This window comes from Lampris incognitus, chromosome 10 (genome assembly GCF_029633865.1).
Source record: "Lampris incognitus isolate fLamInc1 chromosome 10, fLamInc1.hap2, whole genome shotgun sequence".
Classification (NCBI taxonomy): domain Eukaryota; kingdom Metazoa; phylum Chordata; class Actinopteri; order Lampriformes; family Lampridae; genus Lampris; species Lampris incognitus.
The window spans coordinates 7,365,515-7,388,372 of NC_079220.1; the positions used below are offsets into that span (position 1 = coordinate 7,365,515).

Below are 22,858 nucleotides of genomic sequence, written 5' to 3' on the forward strand. Positions count from 1 at the left end.
GGGCAGATGTGTTCTTACACGCCCATGGGATTTTTTAGCCCTGAAGTTTGTCTCAGAGACCAGTGTAGAACCTGGCTAACCCCTGAATTTAGACACCGATTGGCTAACACTGGTGTATTTGCAGGCCTGGGTGATTGCTCGTTGCAAGAGGTAGATGTTAGGAGGAAGGAATTACAAATAACCATCAATCTTGAGGGCTAAAAAATTCCATGGGTGTGTCAGAACAAATTTGCCCTTAGTAACAACTGATACATGAGGCCCCGGGTTATTTTTGGTACTGCCTTCATATTCAGAATCTTCGAATTGAAATAATACCTTCTTCACACCGGAGTGGGCTAAACTCAGCTTGCCCCTGGCCACAATCAATATATTGTGGGAGCCAATATCCAAAGTTTCGTTTTCATATATGATTAATCTTGACTAAATGCTCGCTTCAGTTTTCAGTTTTTCCACGATTGGAAACGCTCCAAACAGACAAAACTCCTCTCCGCATGCGGCCGTTTGCGCCTTTTGTTATTTGTGCAGTTGTCGATGTAAGCCCGGTCCACGCAACAGAACTTGAGACTGCTTTTACTGTCATTTCCGCACATGCATGTCTCATACATATGGGGAACGAGACGCCGTTTCACACAGGCCACAATACCACATAAAAACAAATAATGCGCAATAAATATAAAAAAAAAGTACATCAAAAACAAAAAGTACTTCACAGAGCTAAACAGCACAGGGATACCTAACACGAACACTGAGTTTCTGGCAGCGATAGTTGTGTCGCTTAGAGTGACAGTGCAGTTAATTGTGCAAAACGAAGAAGGTCAAAAAGTCATTGTTTGGAAGGTCTGAGTGTTCGGGGTCTTGAGGAACCTCACAGCCTGAGGAATGTGAATAGTTGCATAGTCTGGTGGAGGCAGCACAGTTGCTCCGGTACCTCCTGCCAGAGGGTAGGAGGGTGAAGTGGGTGTTAGAAGGGTGGGTGGGGTCCTTCGCAATGCTGAGGGCCTCCCGGGTGCACCTTGCATCGTAGATGGCCTAGATGGATGGGAGATCAGCTCCTATGCTCTTTCCAGCTGTCTTCAGTATCTGCTGTGGGGACTTGCGGTCGGAGGCCTCGCAGTTCCCGTGCCAGACAGTGGTAGAGTTGGTCAGAATCCTTTCCATGGTGCCTCTGTAGAATGTGGTGAGGATGGGTCGGGAGGAGACTCTCCTTTTTAAACGCCGCAGGACGTGGAGACACTGCTGGGCCTTCTTGGAGAGAGCAGGGACATGGGAGGGCCAGGAGAGGTCCTCTGTGTTGTGCACTTCCAGGAGGTTAGCCCTGCTGACCCTCTCCACATCCGTACCATAGATGATCAGGGGGTATGGTGGGCGCTGGTCTATCTAAAGTTGATGATTACCTCCTTACGTTTAGGGAGAGGTTATTGATTTTGCACCGTGCCGCCAGTTGGTCCACCTCCGCTCTGTCTGGCGATTCATCGTTGTTGCTGGTAAGGCCTACCACTGTGGTGTCATCAGCAAACTTTTGATGAGGCTGGAGGTGGATGCTGCTGTGCAGTCGTGAGTCAGCAGAGTGAACTGAGCACACAGCCCTGTGGTGTGCTGGTGCTAAGTGTGATGGTCCTGGAGGGGACCTTGCCGATTTGGACTGACTGTGGCCTCCCCTTGAGGAAGTCCAGCACCCAGTTGCAGAAGGAGATGTTAAGGCCCAGCTGGCTCGGCGCTGTGATCAGGTGTTGAGGTATAATTGTGGTAAAAGCTGAGCTGAAGTATCAATGAACAACATCCTCACATAGCTGTTCTTTCTCTCCAGCGGGACGGGGCTGGGTGAAGAGCAGAGGTTATGGCAGCTTCTGTGGAGCGGTTAGCGTGGTATGAAAACTGGAGGGGGTCCGGAGTGGAGGGGAGGCTGGACTTGATGCGCTTCATGACCAGCCTCTCGAAACGCTTCGTGATGATGGGAGTCAGTGCAGTGGGGTGGTAGTCATTGTGTCAGGACACGGAGGACTTTTTTTATGGGATCCCCCCCCTTTTCTCCTTAATTGTACTTCACCAACTACCCCACTCTTATGAGCCGTCCCGGTTGCTGCTCCACCCCCTCTGCCGAGCGGGGGAGGGCTGCGGACTACCACATGCTTCCTCAGATACATGTGGAATCGCCAGCTGCTTCTTTCTACCTGACAGTGAGGAGTTTCACCAGGGGGACGTAGCGCGTGGGAGGATCAGGGGTGTCTGGGTAGCATGGCGGTCCATTCCGTTGCCTACCAACACAGAGATCGCCAGTTCGAACTGCTTGGTCGGGCGTCCCTACCGACACAATTGGCCGTGTCTGCGGGTGGGAAGCCGGATGTGGCTGTGTATCCTGGTCACTGTACTAGTGCCTCCTCTGGTCGGTCAGGGCGCCTGTTCGGGAGGAGGAGGAGCTGGGGGGAATAGTGTGATCCTCCCCCGCACTACGTCCCCCTGGCGAAACTCCTCACTGTCAGGTGAAAAGAAGCGGAGGAGGCATGTGGTAGTTTGCAGCCCTCCCCAGATCGGCAGAGGGTGGAGCAGCGAACAGGACAAGATGTATGTCTTGTCAGTGAGGGGCAAGGGGGCCTGTTGGTTAGTTGGGGGGAGTGGGGGGGGGTGTTGAATAGTCTGCTGCAACAGAGAGCAGCTTGCCAGAGAGCGGACTCCCAACAAGGTGGTGTCTAAGGTGGGAGGGGGTCTTACCTCTTGGGAGAACTTACCTCTCGTGCAGTCTTTTCAAGCCCAAATGCCAGTTTTGCACATCCTCTGCATCTCTGCAAGCCAGCGGCTGAGGCTGGTGGAGAGCTGCTGCCTTGTACTGAGGCGTGTCGTCCCCGGCTCCCCTGTGAGGTGTCCACAGATGAGGAGAAGGAGGCTGTTGAACGACGGCATTTAATGAACTGATTCATCGGCACTGCCTCAAGTTGCAATTGTACCAGTATACAAATGTACTCAGTCTTTCTCTGTCTGTCTGTCTGTCTGTCTGTCTGTCTGTCTGTCTGTCTGTCTGTCTGTCTGTCTCTCTCTGCAGAAAACGTTTGATTCGGTTTGGGCTCAGAGGGTTTATTAAACGCTTCAGGCAACCAGATATTACTCTCTATTTCTCTCTCACACTCTGTGTGTGTATGTCTCTCTCTCTCTCTCTCTCTCTCTCTCTCTCTCTCTCTCTCTCTCTCTCTCTCTCTCTCTCTCTCTCTCTCTCTCTCTCTCTCTCTCTCTATATATATATATATATATATATATACTATTCTCTCCTTCAATCAATCCACCTCCCTAACTCTCTAATCGGCTATATTGCTCGTGTTGTCACAACATTCGAGGATCGCAGCCATCGTTTCTGTGCACGTTCAATTCGAGGCCGGGCCAGAAAGTGTGTGTGTGAGTGTGTGTGTGTGTGTGTGTGTGCTTGTGTGTGTGTGTGTGTGTGTGTGTGTGTGTGTGTGCTTGTGTGTGTGTGTGTGTGTGTGTGTGTGTGTGACCTCCAGGGGAAAGCATGACTGTGCAGCTCGGGGAAATTGAGCAGGACTCTTTATTGAACGACAGAGGCTCTTGTTGAGCCTGGCCAACCTAACATCTCACTGTTAGAGACAATACACTTTAACCCCCCCCCCCTTTCTCACTCTCTATCTGTCTGTCTGTCTCTCTGTCTCGCTGTTTGTCTGTCTGCTTGTCTTTCTATCTGTGTCTCTTTCCTTCTGTTTTTCTTGTTCTGTCAATCCCTTTGTTCCTCACTTCCATTTCATATCCTCATCTCTCTGTCACTCTCTCTGTCTGTCTCTGTCTCTCTCTGTCTCTCTGTCTCTGTCTGTCTCTGTCTCTCTCTGTCTCTGTCTCTCTCACTCTGTCTCTCTCTGTCTCTCTGTCTCTCTCTGTCTCTGTCTCTCTGTCTCTGTCTCTCTCTGTCTCTCTGTCTCTCTCTGTCTCTCTCTGTCTGTCTCTGTCTCTCTCTGTCTCTGTCTCTCCCTGTCTCTCTCTGTCTCTCTCTGTCTCTCTCTGTCAGTCCTTATCTATCTGTCTGCCTCTCTCCCTGTTTTTCCTGTTCCATCCATCCTTGTTCTTGTTACTTCCTTTTCTTTGTCTCTCTCAGTATCTGTCTCTCTGCCTGTCTCTCACTCTCTCACCCCCTGTCTGTCTCTCACACTCTCACCCCCTCCCTCTCTCTTTCACTCTCACACTCCACTCTCTCTCAGTCCCTCCCTCTCTCACTATCACCCCCCTCTCTCTTGCTCTCTCTCTCACCCCCTCTCTCTGTCACCCACCTCTCTCTCACTCTCTCACCCCCCCCCCCAATCTGTCTGTCTGTCTGTCTGTCTATCTGTCTCTCTCTCTCTTTCTCTCTGTCTTTGTCTCTCTCTCTGTCTCTCTCAGTCCTTCATCTTCCTCTGGTGTTAAACTCTATCATGCTGCATGCCTCATCCACTATCAATATGAAGCGTTAGAACATAAATATATAGAGGTAAATATTAAGTGTAAAGGGTTAAAAATGACACTAACCCCCATTGTTTCACTCACACATTAACTAGTATACGCTAATGATGCCTTTAGCCGCTCCGCTGACATTGAACTGAAGACTGACTTTGTGAGCTCATGGAAAGTTTATCGGAACATTTAGATGCAAACGACCTTTTTATCTTCATTTAAAGTGATTTCCAACAGCTGTTATCCACACTATCTGCCCATATCCCGGGAAAAAGTCACCTCAGGTAATTTGCAAAAGCTTCCACAAAAGGGCACCCGATCACAGCTATTGACGGGGTGGTGCCAGGCGGTTGTTTTGCTCTCTTCTTTCAGGATGAACAACATGCAATTTCCATTATAATTCAAGTTTTCTGCACCTGCAATGCTTTTTTCCTGGTAATAGACTTCATCTCATCTCATCTCATCATCCGCCACTTCTCCACGGTCGGGTCGCGGTGGCAGCAAGCTAAGTAGGGCCCTCCAGACGTCTCTCTCCCCAGCAACGCCCTCCAGCTCCTCCTGAGGGATCTCAAGGCGTTCCCAGGCCAGATTGGACATGTAGTCCCTCCAGCGAGTTCTGGGTCTACCCCGGGGTCTCCTCCCAGTTGGCCGTGCCCGGAAAACCTCCAAAGGAAGGCCCCCAGGAGGCATCCTAATCAGATGCCCGAACCATCTCAGCAGGCTCCTTTCGACGCGAAGGAGCAGCGGCTCTACTCGGAGCTCCCTCCGGATGTCCGAGCTCCTCACCCTATCTCTAAGGCTGAGCCCAGACACCCTATGGAGGAAACTCATTTCAGCCGCTTGTATCCATGATCTCACCCTGGTTACTACGCTCATGACCATAGGTGAGGGCTGGAGCGAAGACTGACTGGTAAATTGAGAGCTTTGCCTTGCGCCTCAGCTCCCTCTTCACCACAGCGGTCCGGTACAACGTCCACATTGCTGCTGATGCTGCACCAATCCACCTGTCAATCTCCCGCTCCATCCTCCCCTCACTCGTGAACAAGAGCCCGAGATACTTGACTTGAGGTGAATTGTTATTGTTATGCAAGTTGATTGTTTGGGCTTCACCATAACATTCACAACAATGACATAGAATATAAAGATCAAGCTACAACATGTAACACTGAAACGTTGTGTCAGTCAACACAGACTTAATCTATTATAATTTTGGTCATCGGTTAATCACTTTGGACACTTACGAGTAAGTAAACATGCCAAACATTTGCTGGTTAAGGCTTCACAAATGCTAAAATTTTCTCGCCTTTCTCCGATTCGTGTCATAATAAATTGAATAATCAAGACGATAATCAATAGATTAATTGATAATGAATATGATCGTCAGTTTGCAGCCCTAACAACATGATGCGTTACGTGAGCATGATGCACACAACACACATAAATCATATTTCATCGTATTGGAACATCATGCAAGAGAGAAGTCAGTGCTAGGGGGCATACAGGTAGCATGGCGGTCTATTCCGCTGCCCACCAAGATGGGAATCGCCGGTTTGAATCCCCGTGTTGCCTCCGGCTTGGTCGGGCATCCCTACAGACACAATTGGCCGTGTCTGCGGGTGGGAAGCCGGATGTGGGTATGTGTCCTGGTCGCTGCACTAACGCCTCCTCTGATCGGTCGGGCCGCCTGTTTGGGGAGGAGGAGGAACTGGGGGGTAATAGCGTGATCCTCCCACGCGCTACGTCCCCCTGGTGAAACTCCTCACTGTCAGGTGAAAAGAAGCGGCTGGCGACTCCACATGTATGGGAGGAGGCATGTGGTAGTCTGCAGCCCTCCCCGGACCGGCAGAGGAGGTGGAGCAGTGACCAGGATGGCTCAGAGAGAGGGGGTAATTGGCCAAGTACAATTGGGAGAAAAAGGGAGGGGGGGGGGACATTTGAGGTTCTCTATGTAAGAAAGAACTGGCAAAAAAAAAAGGATAAAAAATGAAAACTAGGAAATGAAGATCGAGGTGATGTTAATGGGGGAGTGGTAAGGGGTAAGAGGTGCCAGACACTTCCCATCGTGTCCCATTGTAGCGTGTCAACATCTGCAGAGCTGCTGGGTTTTTCACGTTCGACCGGGTTCAGCTTGTTTCCGGGACCGTCCGAAACCCAGAGGACACATCGCCGACGGCGGGCGAGCGCTCATGAGTGACTCGCCGAGACAAAACGTGTCAAAGGAGGCCCACACAAATCCTGCAGATCAACAGATGGTCTGCGGCGTGTTGGCTGACAGTCCTGGACCCCACCGGTGCCAAAAGACCCATGAAGAAACGCCCACGTCACCGTGCATTGACACAAATGGAGGGCGGCAGGTGACAACTGCACACAGCCCCACTTCCTTCAACGAAAAGGCAGGAAACTGACAGCTGCAGTGCAGTGAAGGTTAAAGGAAAAAGGATTTTTGTGAAGTCGGTCTCTGTTTTATACTCACCGTGCATGTAGTTCATACATAGGTAGGTTTGATTTTCTATCTGTTTCTTCGTACCGGACACACAGACCCAGCCAATCGCCCCCTCTCTCTGAGCCATCCTGGTCTCTGCTCCACCCCCTCTGCCGATCCGGGGAGGGCTGCAGACTACCACATGCCTCCCCCGATACATGCGGAGTCGCCAGCCGCTTCTTTTCACCTGACGGTGAGGAGTTTCGCCAGGCCCAGAGAGCAAAACTGCTGTGGCCCGGACCCGTCCCACACCTGACACTTCATCCGGCCCACATACGGCGTGGAATGATGGCACTTGGGTGGTCCGCTCCTGTTTGCCAGATCTGGGCCAGAACCGAGCCACAGCAATGCCGCATGTGCCACATATTTGCCAAAGGTGGCCCATATATGTTGTGTGATTTTTGGGCCATAGTCACCATTTACCACACGGGCCACTTCAGGGTCACATCCACATTACATGTTGCCCAGAGCACCGCACCTTTGCCAAAAAAAGGCCCACATGTGATTTGGTATATTTGGGCCATATTTGCTGTTATACATGTGGACAACTTCAGGCTCACATCCATTTTGTCAGGGCCACCAGACCACCAGTGCTGCATCATTGCCTGAAGTGGCCCACATCCAGAAGCTATCTGGTGGGTGGGGGGGGGGGGTAGCGAGTGGTAGGATCACACTATTCCCCCCAGTTCCCCCTCCCCCCGAACAGGTGGCCCGACTGACCAGAGGTCAGGCACTAGTGCAGTGACCAGGACAGACGCCCACATCCGGCTTCCCACCCACAGACACGGCCAATTGTGTCTGAAGGGACGCCCGACCAAGCCGGAGGTAACACGGGGATTCGAACCGGCGATCCCCGTGTTGGTAGGCAACAGAATGGACCGCCAAACCACCCGGACGCCCACAATTAACGGTGTGTAACTGGCGATGTGCAGTAAACATCAGCTAGCGCTCACACCCTCACCTCCATGTAAGCCTGGCAGATGGAGGTTGGATCCAGCAGGTAACTCCTACAGAGTGTTGTGTAGATATGAATATGTTTGTTTATTTATTTACTCTTATTTCTGTCTCTCGCTCTCCAGCCTCTATCCATCTTATCGCTGAACCAAAGGACAAACGTGTCTCCACCTGATTAGCACACATCTAAAAGTTTAATGAGAGCCCCAGGTGGCTGAGTCTTTACACACACATTTGTGTGTTTGTTTGTGTGTGTGTGTGCGGAAAGTTACTGCACCCTCCTGCTCAAATCCGCACACACAGATGGCATGACGAGTACAGATGCAGTGTCATCTTGTGTACACACACACACACACACACACACACACTCTCTCTCCAGAGAGCCAGGCTGAGAGTCATAGAGGCAGTAAGGGCAAGGATCATTTTTTATTTGGGCTTCCATCCCGAGCCGTGTGTCCTCATGTTGAAGGTGAATGAGTGTCATTACTTTAACTGTCCACTAACACAGAAGTTACATGTAGCAAGTTGTAATTCACACTTTAGACTTGCCTCCAAAGGGATGACCGCCATCTCTTTTACAGCGAATGCCGTTATTTTCACTATCCATCACAAACCAGCTGCTCCTCGGTCCGCCGCGGTTGCAGCCATGGAGGTCTTCGGCCAATCGTGTCTTCTTTTTTATTTGCGTTTCCATAGCAACACGACTGAGGCAGGCGGGACGTACATCAAGAAGTGCTGCAAAGGCTTCTGCATCGACATTCTGAAGAAGATAGCCAAGTACGTGAAGTTCACCTATGACCTTTACCTGGTGACCAACGGGAAACACGGCAAAAAGATCAACAACGTCTGGAACGGGATGGTGGGAGAGGTAAGGGGCTGCATGTGTGTGTCTGTGTGTGTGTGTGTGGGGGGGGGCTGTGTGATGGGGCTTGGCGGCCTGTCCAGGGTGTCTCCCCCACCTGCCGCCCAATGACTGCTGGGATAGGCTCCAGCATCCCCGCGACCCCGAGAGCGGGATAAGCGGTTCGGTTAACGGATGGATGTTAGCTAGTGTTAAATTTTGGACACCTGAGAAAAGGGACAGCATCTGCCGCCGCATGGGGTGATGGGTGAACTAGATTCAGTATTTCAGTATCGGTCGTCATTCTCATCCGACGGCGTCATATAGTATTGACACAATTGACAAAACGTCACTATATGACGTGGTGGACTTCGGTATCGGTATGAGACAACAGCGAGTTAACCACCAGCAAACCTGTATGTAATTAATATTCAAAAATCAGATTGCCAGTTTCACTACTGGAGTCTGTGGAACACCCACTGCATCTCTAATCTAACTCTGAAGGGTAACCCTTCCACGTCGGTACAAGGAGGGGTTACCTTCCACGTCCATACAAGGAGGGGTTACCTTCTACGGCGGTACAAGGAGGGGTTACCTTCCACGGCGGTACGAGGGGTTACCTTCCACGGCGGTACAAGGAGGGGTTACCTTCCACGGCGGTACAAGTAGGGGTTACCTTCCACGTCCATACAAGGAGGGGTTACCTTCCACGGCGGTACAAGGAGGGGTTACCTTCTACGGCGGTACAAGTAGGGGTTACCTTCACGTCAGTACAAGGAGGGGTTACCTTCCACGTCAGTACAAGGAGGGGTTACCTTCCACGTCCATACAAGGAGGGGTTACCTTCTACGGCGGTACAAGTAGGGGTTACCTTCTACGTCAGTACAAGGAAGGGTTACCTTCCACGGCGGTACAAGTAGGGGTTACCTTCTACGTCAGTACAAGGAAGGGTTACCTTCCACGGCGGTACAAGTAGGGGTTACCTTCTACGTCAGTACAAAGTAGGGGTTACCTTCCACGGCGGTACAAGTAGGGGTTACCTTCTACGTCAGTACAAGGAGGGGTTACCTTCCACGTCGGTACAAGTAGGGGTTACCTTCTACGTCAGTACAAGGAAGGGTTACCTTCCACGGCGGTACAAGTAGGGGTTACCTTCTACGTCAGTACAAGGAGGGGTTACCTTCCACGTCGGTACAAGTAGGGGTTACCTTCTACGTCGGTACAAGGAAGGGTTACCTTCCACGGCGGTACAAGTAGGGGTTACCTTCCACGTCAGTACAAGGAAGGGTTACCTTCCATGTCAATACAGCAACGCTGTGTGAGTCGGGTCAAGGGTGTAAATATATATGATGCTATGGGATGAGAATGTGTAGGCTAACGTCACGGCAGGCAAGCAAATATGCAAATCCCTTTAAATAGTGAGATTTTGATCGACAGCTGTCAAAAAAGGATGTGAAAATAGAAGCAGAGCGGTAACATGCAAGTATGGCCTCCCCGCTTCCTCCCACATCTCCGTGTGTGTGTAGTCGCTACGACGTTGAATACACATAGAGATGTGTATTACGTGTGGACATGTGGATTTGGTGGTCTCCATTTGCACCCCAGCAGTCAGAAGTGAGATGTCGCTCTCAGACCGAGGATAATCTATCATTTTATTTTCTGGTAAATTAGTTTTATTGATTGTTCGTTGCGTTGGACGGCCATTACCCCGAGACCCGGTGAGAGAGTCTGTGTGGCTGAGGTGGAATCAAACTCAGTCTGTTTTCCTTCAGTTCGTCATATTTCTCTCTCTCTCTCTCTCTCTCTCCCTCCCCCCCCCCACTCTGTCCCACGGCCTGCATCATCCCTCTTTTCCTCTCTCTCTCTCTCTCTCTCTCTCTCTCTCTCTCTCTCTCTCTCTCTCTCTCTCTCTCTCTCTCTCTCTCGCTGTCTTCTGATCCTCCATCCCAATCTATCATTCTGATTCTCCTGCTCTCTCTTCTGGTCCCTCCCATCCTCTCTTCCTCTGTCACCATCTTCCTCCCCTGCTCTATTCTTTCTCATCTCCATGTTCTTTCCCTTTTTCTTACTTGACCTTTATCTTCCCTCCCTCATCCACGTACTCCATTGCTCCCGTCATCTGTCTCGTTCTCTCTCTCTCTCTGTCTCATGGCCTGCGTCATTCCTCTTTTCCTCGCTCTCGCCCTCTCTGTCATCCCTCCTTCCTCCCCCAGGTGGTCTATAAGAAAGCCGTCATGGCCGTCGGTTCGCTGACGATCAATGAGGAGCGTTCTGAGGTCATCGATTTCTCCGTCCCGTTCGTGGAAACTGGGATCAGCGTCATGGTCTCCCGTAGCAACGGGACCGTCTCCCCGTCCGCCTTCCTCGGTAAATATTGCAGTGTAACTGTCATGTTGTTGTTTGATTGACTCCAGAGGGGGAGAGGAAGATGTGACCTCCCTGTTTGTCTGATCTGATGGTGTGCAAGCTGCAGCTGTTTGTTTTGTGTGTGTGTGTGTGTGTGTGTGTGTGTGTGTGTGTGTGTGTTCGTGTTCGTTCCCTTAGCTGAAACAGAGCTAACAACACAATCACCTCTATTACACAGTTGTCAATATGAGATCCATCAGAAGGGCTTTTTTTTTGGGGGGGGGGGTGTTTGGGGAGGATTTTCCCCCCTTTTCTCCCCAGTTGTATCCGGCCAGTTACCCCACTCTTCCGAGCCATCCCGGTCTCTGCTGCACCCCGTCTGCCGATCCGGGGAGGGCTGCAGACTACCACATGCCTCCTCCCATACATGTGGCGTCGCCAGCCGCTTCTTTTCACCTGACAGTGAGGAGTTTTACCAGGAGGACGTAGCGCATGGAATGATCACACTGTTCCCCCCAGTCCCCCCCCCCCGAACAGGCACCCCGACCAACCAGAGGAGGTGCTAGCGCAGCGACCAGAACACACACCAATTGTGTCTGCAGGGACCGCCGACCCAGCCGTAGGTAACACGGGGATTCGAACCGGCAACTCCCGTGTTGGCGGGCAACGGAACAGACCGCCACGCCAACCCGGAGGCCCATCAGAAGGATTTTAGCTCAGCTCTTGCTTCCATACAGATAGCCTCTCAGTGACCGCGCAGGGAGTTAGCGTTAGCATCTCAACCTGAACGACCACATATGCCTTTTCCTCGGCTGCTCGCTTCACCGTTCTGCTCTTCAGAACCAAGTGACAAACCAGAGACTCAGCCAACCCAAGAACTGGCCACACACACACACACACACACACACACACACACACACACTGACGTAGGTTTGACACGCAGTTATTATTTTGAGAATGGCGATTATAAGCTAGGAAAACCCCCATAATGGCTGCCTGCCAACGCACACGCACACACGTACCAACGCACGTACCAACGCACACAGCGTGGCCCTGTGCCAGTTGTGCTCTACCATACATTAAAGCGTGGTTTAATCTTTAAAGCAGCACTCTGAGCACCGAGGGAGGACAAGACAGGACTGCTGACACTACAGCTTCTGATACGCCTACTCCCATTATTAAGAGATGGTGCGTGTGTGTGTGTGTGTGTGTGTGTGTGTGTCTGCATACATGTGTATACAGTGCATGGTGTTTAGTCTTGTATTCACTGAGAGACAGAAAGTGAGGGATGATTATTCAGGAAAAAAATGAAGTGCAACGTTAACATATGAACCATTAGACCAGTTTAAATGACTACTACTACTACTACTACTACTACTACTACTGCTACTGCTACTACTACTGCTACTACTACTGCTTTCTGCTGCTCCCGTTAGGGGGCGCCACAGTGGATCATCTGTTTCCATCTCTTCCTGTCCTCTGCATCTTCCTCTGTCACACCAGCCACCTGCATGTCCTCCCTCACCACATCCATAAACCTCCTCTTTGGCCTTCCTCTTCTCCTCTTCCCTGGCAGCTCCATATTCAGCATCCTTCTCCCAATATACTCAGCATCTCTCCTCCACACATGTCCAAACCATCTCAATCTTGCCTCTCTTGCTTTGTCTCCAAACCGTCCAACCTGAGCTGTCCCTCTAATATACTCGTTCCTAATCCTGTCCTTCTTCATCACTCCCAATGAAAATCTTAGCATCTTCACCTCTGCCACCTCCAGCTCCACCTCCTGTCTTTTCATCAGTGTCACTGTCTCCAAACCATACAACATAGCTGGTCTCACAACCATATTGTAAACCTTCCCTTTAACTCTTGCTGGTACCCTTCTGTCACACATCACTCCTGACACTCTTCTCCACCCACTCCACCCTGCCTGCACTCTCTTCTTCACCTCTCTTCTGCACTCCCCGTTACTTTGGACAGTTGACCCCAAGTATTTAAACTCATCACCTTCATCACCTCCACTCCTTGCATCCTCACCATTCCACTGTCCTCCCTCTCATTCACACGTGTATTCCGTCTTGCTGCTACTGACTTTCATTCCTGTTCTCTCCGGTGCATACCTCCACCTCTCCAGGCTCTCCTCCACCTGCACCCTACTCTCGCTACAGATCTCAATGTCACCCGCGAACATCATAGTCCGTGGAGACTCCTGCCTGATCTCGTCCGTCATCCTGTCCATCACCATTGCGAACAAGAAAGGGCTCAGAGCCCTTTCTTAAGACCAGTTTAAACTAAGGTGTGCTAATTTGGAAATCACCCCTCTTTTTCTCTCTTTGTTTCTTCCTCCTTCTCCGTCTCTCAGAGCCATTCAGTGCATCAGTGTGGGTGATGATGTTTGTGATGCTGTTGCTGGTGACTGCAATGGCCGTCTTCATGTTTGAGTACATCAGTCCACTCGGCTTTAACAGGAACCTGGCACAGGGCAGAGGTAGGAACCTCTCTCTCTCTTTCTCTCTATCTGTCTCCATTTTCTCAATTTAACCTCTCATTTGATTTTTAATCTTTGTTGAACGTAGTGATAAAATCTGCCAGTGCTGTGAGATGAGTCCATCAGTTTCCCAGTTAGATGACTTTTATCTTTTCAGAAAAATACCTGCTAGGACAATTCACAACTCGCGCCTTTCATCATTTATTTTCTTTTCGCTCAACATTTTTTATTTTTTTCCGCTTTACCTGTCTCTCTTGTGTCTATCACCCGTCTCCCCCCTCTCTCGCAGACCCCCACGGTCCCTCCTTCACCATGGGCAAGGCAGTGTGGCTGCTGTGGGGCTTGGTCTTCAACAACTCCGTGCCGGTACAGAACCCCAAAGGAACCACCAGTAAGTTTATCGTGTCGGTGTGGGCCTTCTTCGCTGTCATCTTCCTCGCCTCCTACACTGCCAACCTGGCCGCCTTCATGATCCAGGAGGAATTTGTCGACCAAGTCACCGGGCTGTCGGACAACAAGGTAATGGAAAAATATATGGGGGAGGTGGTTAGTTGATGTTTTTTGGTGCGTTGGTATCAGACTATACTTAGAGATGTGGATCCGGTATCGTCCGATGAAAAAAGACCAGACAGCTATATTTGCAATGATAGAAAGAAAGACAGGGTGGAAAAGAGGTGGATAGAATGAAGGAGGGATGAGATGAAACCATACCGGATGGAGAAAGCCAAAAATGAAGTTTCGTCAGATGAATGCAGAGGGAGGAATCAATAGGTGGAAGCGAGGGTAAGAGAACAGATGGAGGGAGAAGAGAAACGATGAGAGACAGGGGGAAGATGGGGGGAGGGGCGGAAACCGAGGAGAGGGCATAAGACATGACATCAGATGGGCAGATATGGGCCAGGTTGACAGCTGGGGGCCAGCAAGGAGAGAAGAAGCAGGGCCGGGACGGATGGAGTGAGCGAGTTAGAGAAAGAGATGGAGCGAGACACAGCGAGAGGAGAGCAGACAGGAAGGGTAAATGACCAGTCACACAGATCCGCCAAGCGAGGCCGAACGCCGAGCTGTGCGAGACCTGCAGGATAATGGACAAAATCTGAGGAGACAAAAAAACAAACACCACCGAGATGGAAAACGTGCCATTGAGATGCTTCTAACTGCTTTTTTCTTCACTTGCCCTGCTTTGCACACTGAGGTGAAGCCAGGCTCTGACGCCTTGCGGCGGTCAGAGGAGTAGGAAACACCTTGAATGACGCTCAGATGGAGAGACAGTAAACTGTGGCCAGACAGACAGGGCACCAAACCAAACGAGCTACGTTTACTGCCCCCAGTGTGGTGCCGGGGACACTGTGCTGTAGGAGACGCCGTCCTTCGGATGAGACGTTAAACCCAGGTCCTGACTCGCTGTGGTCATTAAAGATCCCACGCTACTTATCACAAAGACTAGGGGGTCCCCCGGTGTCCTGGCAACATTCCCAACCTGGCTCTCTCTCCATCTGGCCACCTAATCATCCCCCATGTAACTGGCTCAATGATGCCTCCCTCTCCACCTCAAGCTGATGTGTGGTGAGCCTTCTGGCACAAAATGGCTTCCGTGCATCACCCAGGTGGTGCTACTCATTGGTGGTGGTTGAAGTGAGTTACCCCCTTCACTGTGAAGCGCTTTGGGTGTCTCGATAGAGCGCTATATAAGTGTAATGATTATTATTACCTGCAGAGATTTTCATGTGTCTGGGTGGATTCTGTCCGATTGAAGACTCAGATCAGCGGTTTATATGTACACCAAACATGGCGACCCGTTCTAAGTGTCTGTTTATATGTGCAACACATGTGGTGCAAACACAACCTCTGCACAAGTGAACGGTAGCGAGCAGCGTCAAGTTACCATAACAAGTCAACACAGACTAGACAGACCGCTATCAAATTAAATTAAACACTGAGAGTTGAGCGTCCGGGTAGCATGGCGGTTTATTCCGTTGCCTGCTAACACGGGGATCGCCAGATCGAATCCCCGCGTTACCTCCGACTTGGTCGAGCATTCCTACAGACACATTTGGGGTGTCTGCGGGTGGGAAGCCGGATCTGGGTATGTGTCCTTGTCACTGCACTAGCACCTCCTCTGGTCGGTCAGGGTGCCCGTTCGGGGGGGGGGGGGATAGTTTGATCCTCCCACACAATACGTCCCCCTGGTGAAACTCCTCACTGTCAGGTGAAAAGAAGCGGCTGGCGACTCCACATGTATGGGAGGAGGCATGTGGTAGTCTGCAGCCCTCCCCGGATTGGCAGAGGGGGTGGAGCAGCGATCGGAAGAGTGGGGTAATTGGCAGGGTACAATTGGGGAGAAAAGGGGGGGGGGGGGAGTTGACGTCTCAAATCCACCAATTCATAATGGAGCTTCTGCCATGACATTTGTAGAATAAAGTTTGTCCCTTCCACGGACCAGTTCTCACCACAACTCACCATGTTTGCAGTTGCATGATGCAAACGATTGTGCGTAAAAAGTACACAATCATACCGACTGAGAAAGTAGCCCGGCTGGTCTGTTTATATGGCTAGCTAACGGATCGCCAAAAAGTGCACTCTCTTCAGCTAGAACTCAGTTGGACAACTTTCTTCCAAATTGGGTGTTCATACTAAGATTAATCTTGCTGATCGAACCATCAGTCAGACTGCTATCAGATTATTTTTATTGAACAAATTTAATTAAAAAAAAAACAAACTTCTACTTGTAAGTCACTTTAACCTTCTCTGTCCGAGCAGTCATTATTTTTACCTCATGGCTTTTCCATTAACTATGAACTGTAAGAAATGCACCAGTTATTATCCCCCCCCCCCTTTTTCTCCCCAATTGTACCCGGCCAATTACCCCACTCTTATGAGTCATCCCGGTCTCTGCTCCACCCCCTCTGCCGATCCGGGGAGGGCTGCAGACTACCACACGCCTCCTCCCATACATGTGGAGTCGCCAGCCGCTTCTTTTCCCCTGACAGTGAGGAGTTTCACCAGGGGGACGTAGCGCGTGGGAGGATCACTCTATTCCCCCCAGTCCCCCCCCCGAACAGTCGCCCCAACCGACCAGAGGGGGCGCTAGTGCATACCCACATCCGGCTTCCCACCCGCAGACACGGGCAATTGTGTCTGTAGGGACCCCTGACCAAGCCGGAAGTAATGCAGGGATTCGAACCAGTAATCCCCCTGTTGGTAGGCAATGGAATAGACCGCCATGCCACCCGGACGCCCCCCTGTCCCAGTTGATTATTGAGGATTTTTTCCAAATATGGACTATTGATGAGTCATCTCAAACTCACGTGTTTCTTTTTTTGTGTGAAGGGGAGTAGGATGTGTACAGCTGAGAGCCATTAAATATGTCAACTTGTGTTTCCAGCACCCAGAAGTAACTTTGACCTTTATCTAAAAGGGAGCTGAGCTTTAAGTGGATTTCGGTTGCCACATAGCAGCCTGTCAACATTAGTCCTCCCCATGTACAACGAGACGTCTGGTAGACACAGCTTGGCTCTAACATGCAATCAAGTACATCTATCTGTCTCTCTGTCTCTCTCTCTAGCTATCTGTCTGTCTCTCTATCTATCTATCTATCTATCTGTCTGTCTGTCTGTCTGTCTGTCTGTCTGTCTGTCTGTCTGTCTGTCTGTCGTCTTTTTGTATGTTAAATGTGGCTTGGAGGGATGTGGGGGAGGTCATCATCATGCCTTAAGACCCTGAAGTGACACTAGCATCCCCTCTGTTAGTCAGCCTGTCTGTCTGATCTGTCGGCCATCTTGTATGAACTTGGTTGAAGCGCCTTTAGATCAAACCAGTGGCCAGTATCCACCTCTCTCTTAAAATGAATAATTTGTGTTGAACTGTGTAAAACAACGGTGTTGAAGGCGTCCGGGTGGCGTAGCGGTCTATTCCGTTGCCTACCAACACGGGCATCGCCAGTTCGAATCCCCGTGTTACCTCCGGCTTGGTCGGGCGTCCCTACAGACACGATTGGCCGTGTCTGTGGATGGGAAGCCGGATGTGGGTATGTGTCCTGGTCGCTGCATTAGCGCCTCCTCTGGTCGGTCGGGGGGGTGTAGGGGGAACGGGGTGGAATAGCGTGATCCTCCCATGCGCTACGCCCCCCTGGTGAAACTCCTCACTGTCAGGTGAAAAGAAGCGCCTGGCGACTCCACGTGTATGGGAGGAGGCATGGTGGTAGTCTGCAGCCCTCCCCGGACCAGCAGAGGGGGTGGAGCAGAGACCGGGACGGCTCGGAAGGGTGGGGTTATTGGACGGGTACAACTGGGGTGAAAAAGGGGGAAGCCCCCCCCCCCAAAAAAAAACAAGATGGTCTTGAAGAGGATATGGCAGGGGTGACTTTCCGAAACCCAGTTGTGGTTGGCCCGAGTGACTGACCTCAGATCAGCGTCACAGCCTCCGCTGAGACGAAGGAGTGGAGACACAGAAAGAACGACAGACTGAAAAGTACACAAGCTGGGAAACACACAGGGAGAGGTACAGAATGACAGGGGGCACGCCGAGAGCCAGAGCCGAAAAAAAGACGCCGTAGGTTTGATGCTCATGCCCTGCCCACCACACACACACACACACACACACACACACACACACACACACACAGAGAAAGGAGGTGCTTTGCCTACATAACTGCTGAACCTGCATAATAAGTAGGGTGGGGGTGGGGGGGGTATAATAAGTGGGGGGGGTGTAGGAAAACTTCAGCCCTCTCTCAGGTCATGCTCTTGTGCTCTTCGCGCCGTGTTGAACATGATTTGCTCCGAGGATAAATTACGATCTGATCGAGAGACAAATGAGTACGCTGCAGATGAAGAGGAGGAGGAGGAGAGGAAGGCGAAGGATGAGAAAAGAGGGCAAGAGAGCGCAGAAAAAAAGCACGGAAGAGAGGGAGGAGATGTGAAGAGAAGCGGGGTGAAGAGGAAGACCAATCCTCGAAGGGGAAAAGGACGCAAGTGGAAAAATGGCACGGAAGCCGGAGCCGAAGAAGTAATCATGGCAGCGATGAGCGGGGATATATATCAAACACACACACACACGCATGCACGACTGCATGCATGCATGCACACACACATGCAGACACACACACACACACACACACACTCCTGTCCTTCATTCCCTCTTTAGTTTCCGGTCTAGGCCATGTTTTCATTCAAACTGTCCATGAGTCAAATCCAAATATCGGTTCGGTTCTGAATTTGCATTTGCCTGTCACAATGTTCACCGTGATGTCAGTTTTTTCCACTACTTATCCATCCATCCATCCATCCATCCATCCATCCATCCATCCATCCATTCATCCGTCCATCCGTCCATCCATCCTTCAGGGCATATCCATCCATCTCCACTGTTGACAAGCTGCAAAAGGGTAAGAATATCCATGTAGCCGCGATTTGTGTTCTTGGATGTTCCCCGAGTTTCTCCAGAGGAGCTCGGTCGGAGAGGTTTGGCACGCACACACACACACACACACACACACACACACACACACACACACACACACACACACACACACACACACACAGAGTTTTCCATTATGTCATACTGAGGTTGAACACCAGTGCCGCAGCATCTCCTTTGTTGCTGCGATGGGTTGATCTGCATATCAGCTGTCCCTCAGACCAACAACAGTAATTAAAACAACACTCGTTCCCTTTTTTAATATAAAAGCGGTGTCGCTCGTGCTGCCCACCTGTCACTGTTATTGTCAGGTAGCTGTCCGTGAGACATGGCGAGAAGACATAGTGTCGTGTTTCATTTCGGCTTGCTCCCTGTTGGAAACACTGTTTTTGAAAGTTGGTCATGTCCCACCGTGATGTTCAGTTTCCTCCAGAAACTCGTCAGACTGTGGAAGCGAGGCAAGGCAAGTTTATATTTGCACAGCCACCTTATCATCGCAGAGGTCATTCAAAGTACTCTGCAGCCAAAAGTTAAGGGGAAAAAAACCCCAAAGCATAAAATAAAATAACTAAAAGTACAGACAATTTTTTATAAAAGTACAGACAAGTTTAAAACTGAGTTAGTAAATTAAATAAGAGTAAAATATAAATTTAAATATTAAAATATATATATATTTATATTTACTATATTATATATTTATGTAAATGTAAATAAATATAAAATAAAAAGTAACATAAAATAAAAAAACTAAAAAAACTAATTAATAATGAATGCTAATGCTAATTAATTAACAACAATCAGAGCCTATAGAAAAATAGCAAAATATAAAAAACACACACACCCACACCAAGAATTTAGTCGTAGGCTGTTTTAGAAAAGTAAGGCTTTTAACCTGCTTTTAAATGTGTCCAGTGTGGGGGCCTCTCTCAGGTCCTCCGTCTGCTGGGGGCGTAAATACAGAATGCAGCTTCCCCTGCTTGAGACCTAGCATGAGGGATGGTTAAAAGACCACTGCCATCGGACCTGAGAGTTCCTGCTGGTTTGTAGGTCATCAGCATGTCTTTTATATAGTGTGGTGCAAGGCCGCTTAGCGCTTTGTGTACAATTAACACAATTTTAGAATCGATTCTAGTTTTGACGGGGAGCCAGTGCAGAGATCTAAGAACAGGTGTCATGTGTTCATACTTTTTAGTTCCAGTGAGAACACGTGCTGCTGAATTTTGAATTAACTGTAGTTGGCGCACAACTGATTTTGAGAGGCCGGATTAATTTTTCACAGTCTGATGTTGATAGAAAGCCCCTTAGTTTTGAAATGTTTTTAAGGTGGTAGAAGGCTGATGGGCAGGCATGGGTGCAAGTCCATGAATACTGGGATGGCATCCAGCGCTTTACCTGTGCCCCCGTCCATAGGGTTAGTGGTTGTATCAGGAAGACGTAAAATTTTACCAGATGAGTATGCGGCTTGACAAGACCATACCAGATCTGTCGAGGCCCACATTAACAACGGCTATCATTGGTGCTGTGCCCACACGGGGTCCTGATGGAAACTGTAAATCTGCTGTGGTGACCTCTCAAAAACAGGGAAAAGGCTGAAAGAAGAAGAAGCTGATCTTGTGAGATTATTGATGTGGCACTTAAAATTCAGATCACTGTCTATGATTGCACCAAGATTTCTAGCTTCACTTTTGCACTCCAGAGACAGAGAGCTGAGATGATTTGCAGTGCTCTGTCTGTGAGTCTTTGCACCAAAAATAAGTATTTCTGTCTTGTCTTTGTTCAGTTGTAAAAAGTTCTCGGGCATCCATAGATTAATATCGTCAACACTCTGGTTAGGGAATATATGGGATCTAGGTCATCAGGAGATAGGGATATGTACTGTTGTGAATTATCTGCATAATTATGGTAATTTATTTTGTGTTTCTGTATAACAAGTGCGAGGGGGAGCATGTAGAGATTGAATAGTAATGGTCCAAGAATCGAACCTTGAGGTACCCCACACATTATACCCACTTTGTCCGAGGAAAAGTCTCCAAGAGACACAAAGAACTGCCTGTCCTGTAGGTGTGTTCTACACAGTTGAAAACCGGGTAAGAGAGGCCGACCCAGTTTTTCTAATCTCTCTGGCAAAATATCATGATCAGCAGTGTCGAAGGCGGTGCTGAGATCCAGGAGCACAAGAACAGATTATTTTCTAGAAGCCGTGTTCATATGCAGCTCGTTCACAACTCTGATAAGTGCTGTTTCTGTGCGACGGTGAGATCGAAAACCTGAATGCAGTTTCAGCAGTTTCAGTTTAACTTTGAGCCTCCTTTTGTGTTTCGGTCAAATTTGACCCGTTTTCAAGTTTATGTCAGAAATTGCCTCTAGTTTTGTGTTGGTACGTTTGTCTCATTGGAAGAAGGCTTCATGATAGAAATGATAGAGAGGATGGGGATGAAGATAGAGAGATGGAGTGTGAGGGAGAAAGCAAGGAAGAGGTTTCGTAAGAAGCCTGTGCGTCCTGAGGGCATTGACTCGTCATGCTGACCTCACAGAGGATGACATCAGCAGCAACACACCAACACACACACACACACACAGACACACACACCAATATGTCTTCACCATGACCTGATTACAGCGGAGAACAGAAAACTGTGTGTGTGTGTCTGTGTGTGCGCACGCATGTGTGTGACACATAGTATATACACGTCAACACATATTTACGCACATAGACAAACAGATTATCTAACTAGAGAACAATATAAACAATTCATACAACTGCAAGCAAACAAGCAGATGACTGTACAGATGTTCAACACAAACACACAAATGATGCACAGTTGTTATGTGCTTCTCCACGGCATGTTCTCTATATGTGTCCTGCAATGTACATGTGTGATGCCGGGAAACTCCCTACACACACACACACACACACACACACACACACATGCACTGGGTGAGTGCAGGGTTAGACACACAGCAGTGTGAGACCTGGTGGGGATCAAGGGTTTTGCTTAAAGGCACTTCAGCAGAATAAATGTTTATTGATTTTGAACTTGTTTCATTCAGTCAAAGCACAGGCACTCAAGCCTACAAGCCACTCTAGTGCCCTAAAATAATAATAATAATAATAATAGTAATAATAGTAATAGTAATAATGACAATAATGATGATGATAATAATAACAGAATGCAGGAAGTACAGAAGGTGGCGCTACTTGGAACATCTCGTATCCTAAGAAAGGCCCATCCATCACATAGACTCCTACCTCATTCTAACCCCAGGCCCAAGGAATGGACCCACCCACTTATTATGTTGTATTATGGCATGAAGTTAAAGGACATTTGTATAATAATAATAATAATGATGATAATAATGATAATAATGATGATAATAATAATTAATGGATCTTTATCAGAGAACATTTGTAGGAGAGAATGTGTTGGTTAGCAGAAAGTGTAATTAAAAGAGTCCTGTTCTATATAAACTGATTTTTCCTGGACCTTCCACCGCACCTAATCTCAAAGTTGGGAAAATATCAAACTTTGTTTTGTTTTTTGTTTTTTTTTGTTTTATTTTTATTTAATTATTTATTTATTGAGATACTTTTTGATTTTTTTGATACTGATGTAGTGTCTTTAGTTCAAATTCAGGTGACTTTACAAGCCGATTTGGTGTTGCGATGTCGGTGACGTCATATCTGGAAACAAACGCAGCAACTGCTGCAACCAATCATATTCAAGCTGCTGTCTGTATGAGCCCTCCCATTGGACAGCTCACCTGCCTGAAACAGAGGGGGCGCCATTTAACATCCGTTCACTGCCCAATTTCTCCGTTCACTTATAAAAAAAAAGAAGTAGGCGTTGAAAGTGAGGCGTTGATGTTTAATTTTTTTTTGTGTTTCATTTTATTCTTAAAAATATTAAAC

General features: G+C 49.0%; 1 protein-coding gene across 1 annotated transcript in view; it reads left to right on the top strand.

Annotated features, from left to right (window-relative positions):
* The window catches only part of grin2aa (glutamate receptor, ionotropic, N-methyl D-aspartate 2A, a), a 262,500-nt gene that overhangs the window by 212,528 nt on the left and 27,114 nt on the right, over positions 1–22,858 (top strand). Inside the window, 5 exon segments of the mRNA XM_056287637.1 lie at positions 8,558–8,729; positions 10,916–11,069; positions 13,408–13,533; positions 13,823–14,052; positions 18,316–18,503. Of these exon segments, the coding sequence (XP_056143612.1) occupies positions 8,558–8,729; positions 10,916–11,069; positions 13,408–13,533; positions 13,823–14,052; positions 18,316–18,503 (870 nt within the window).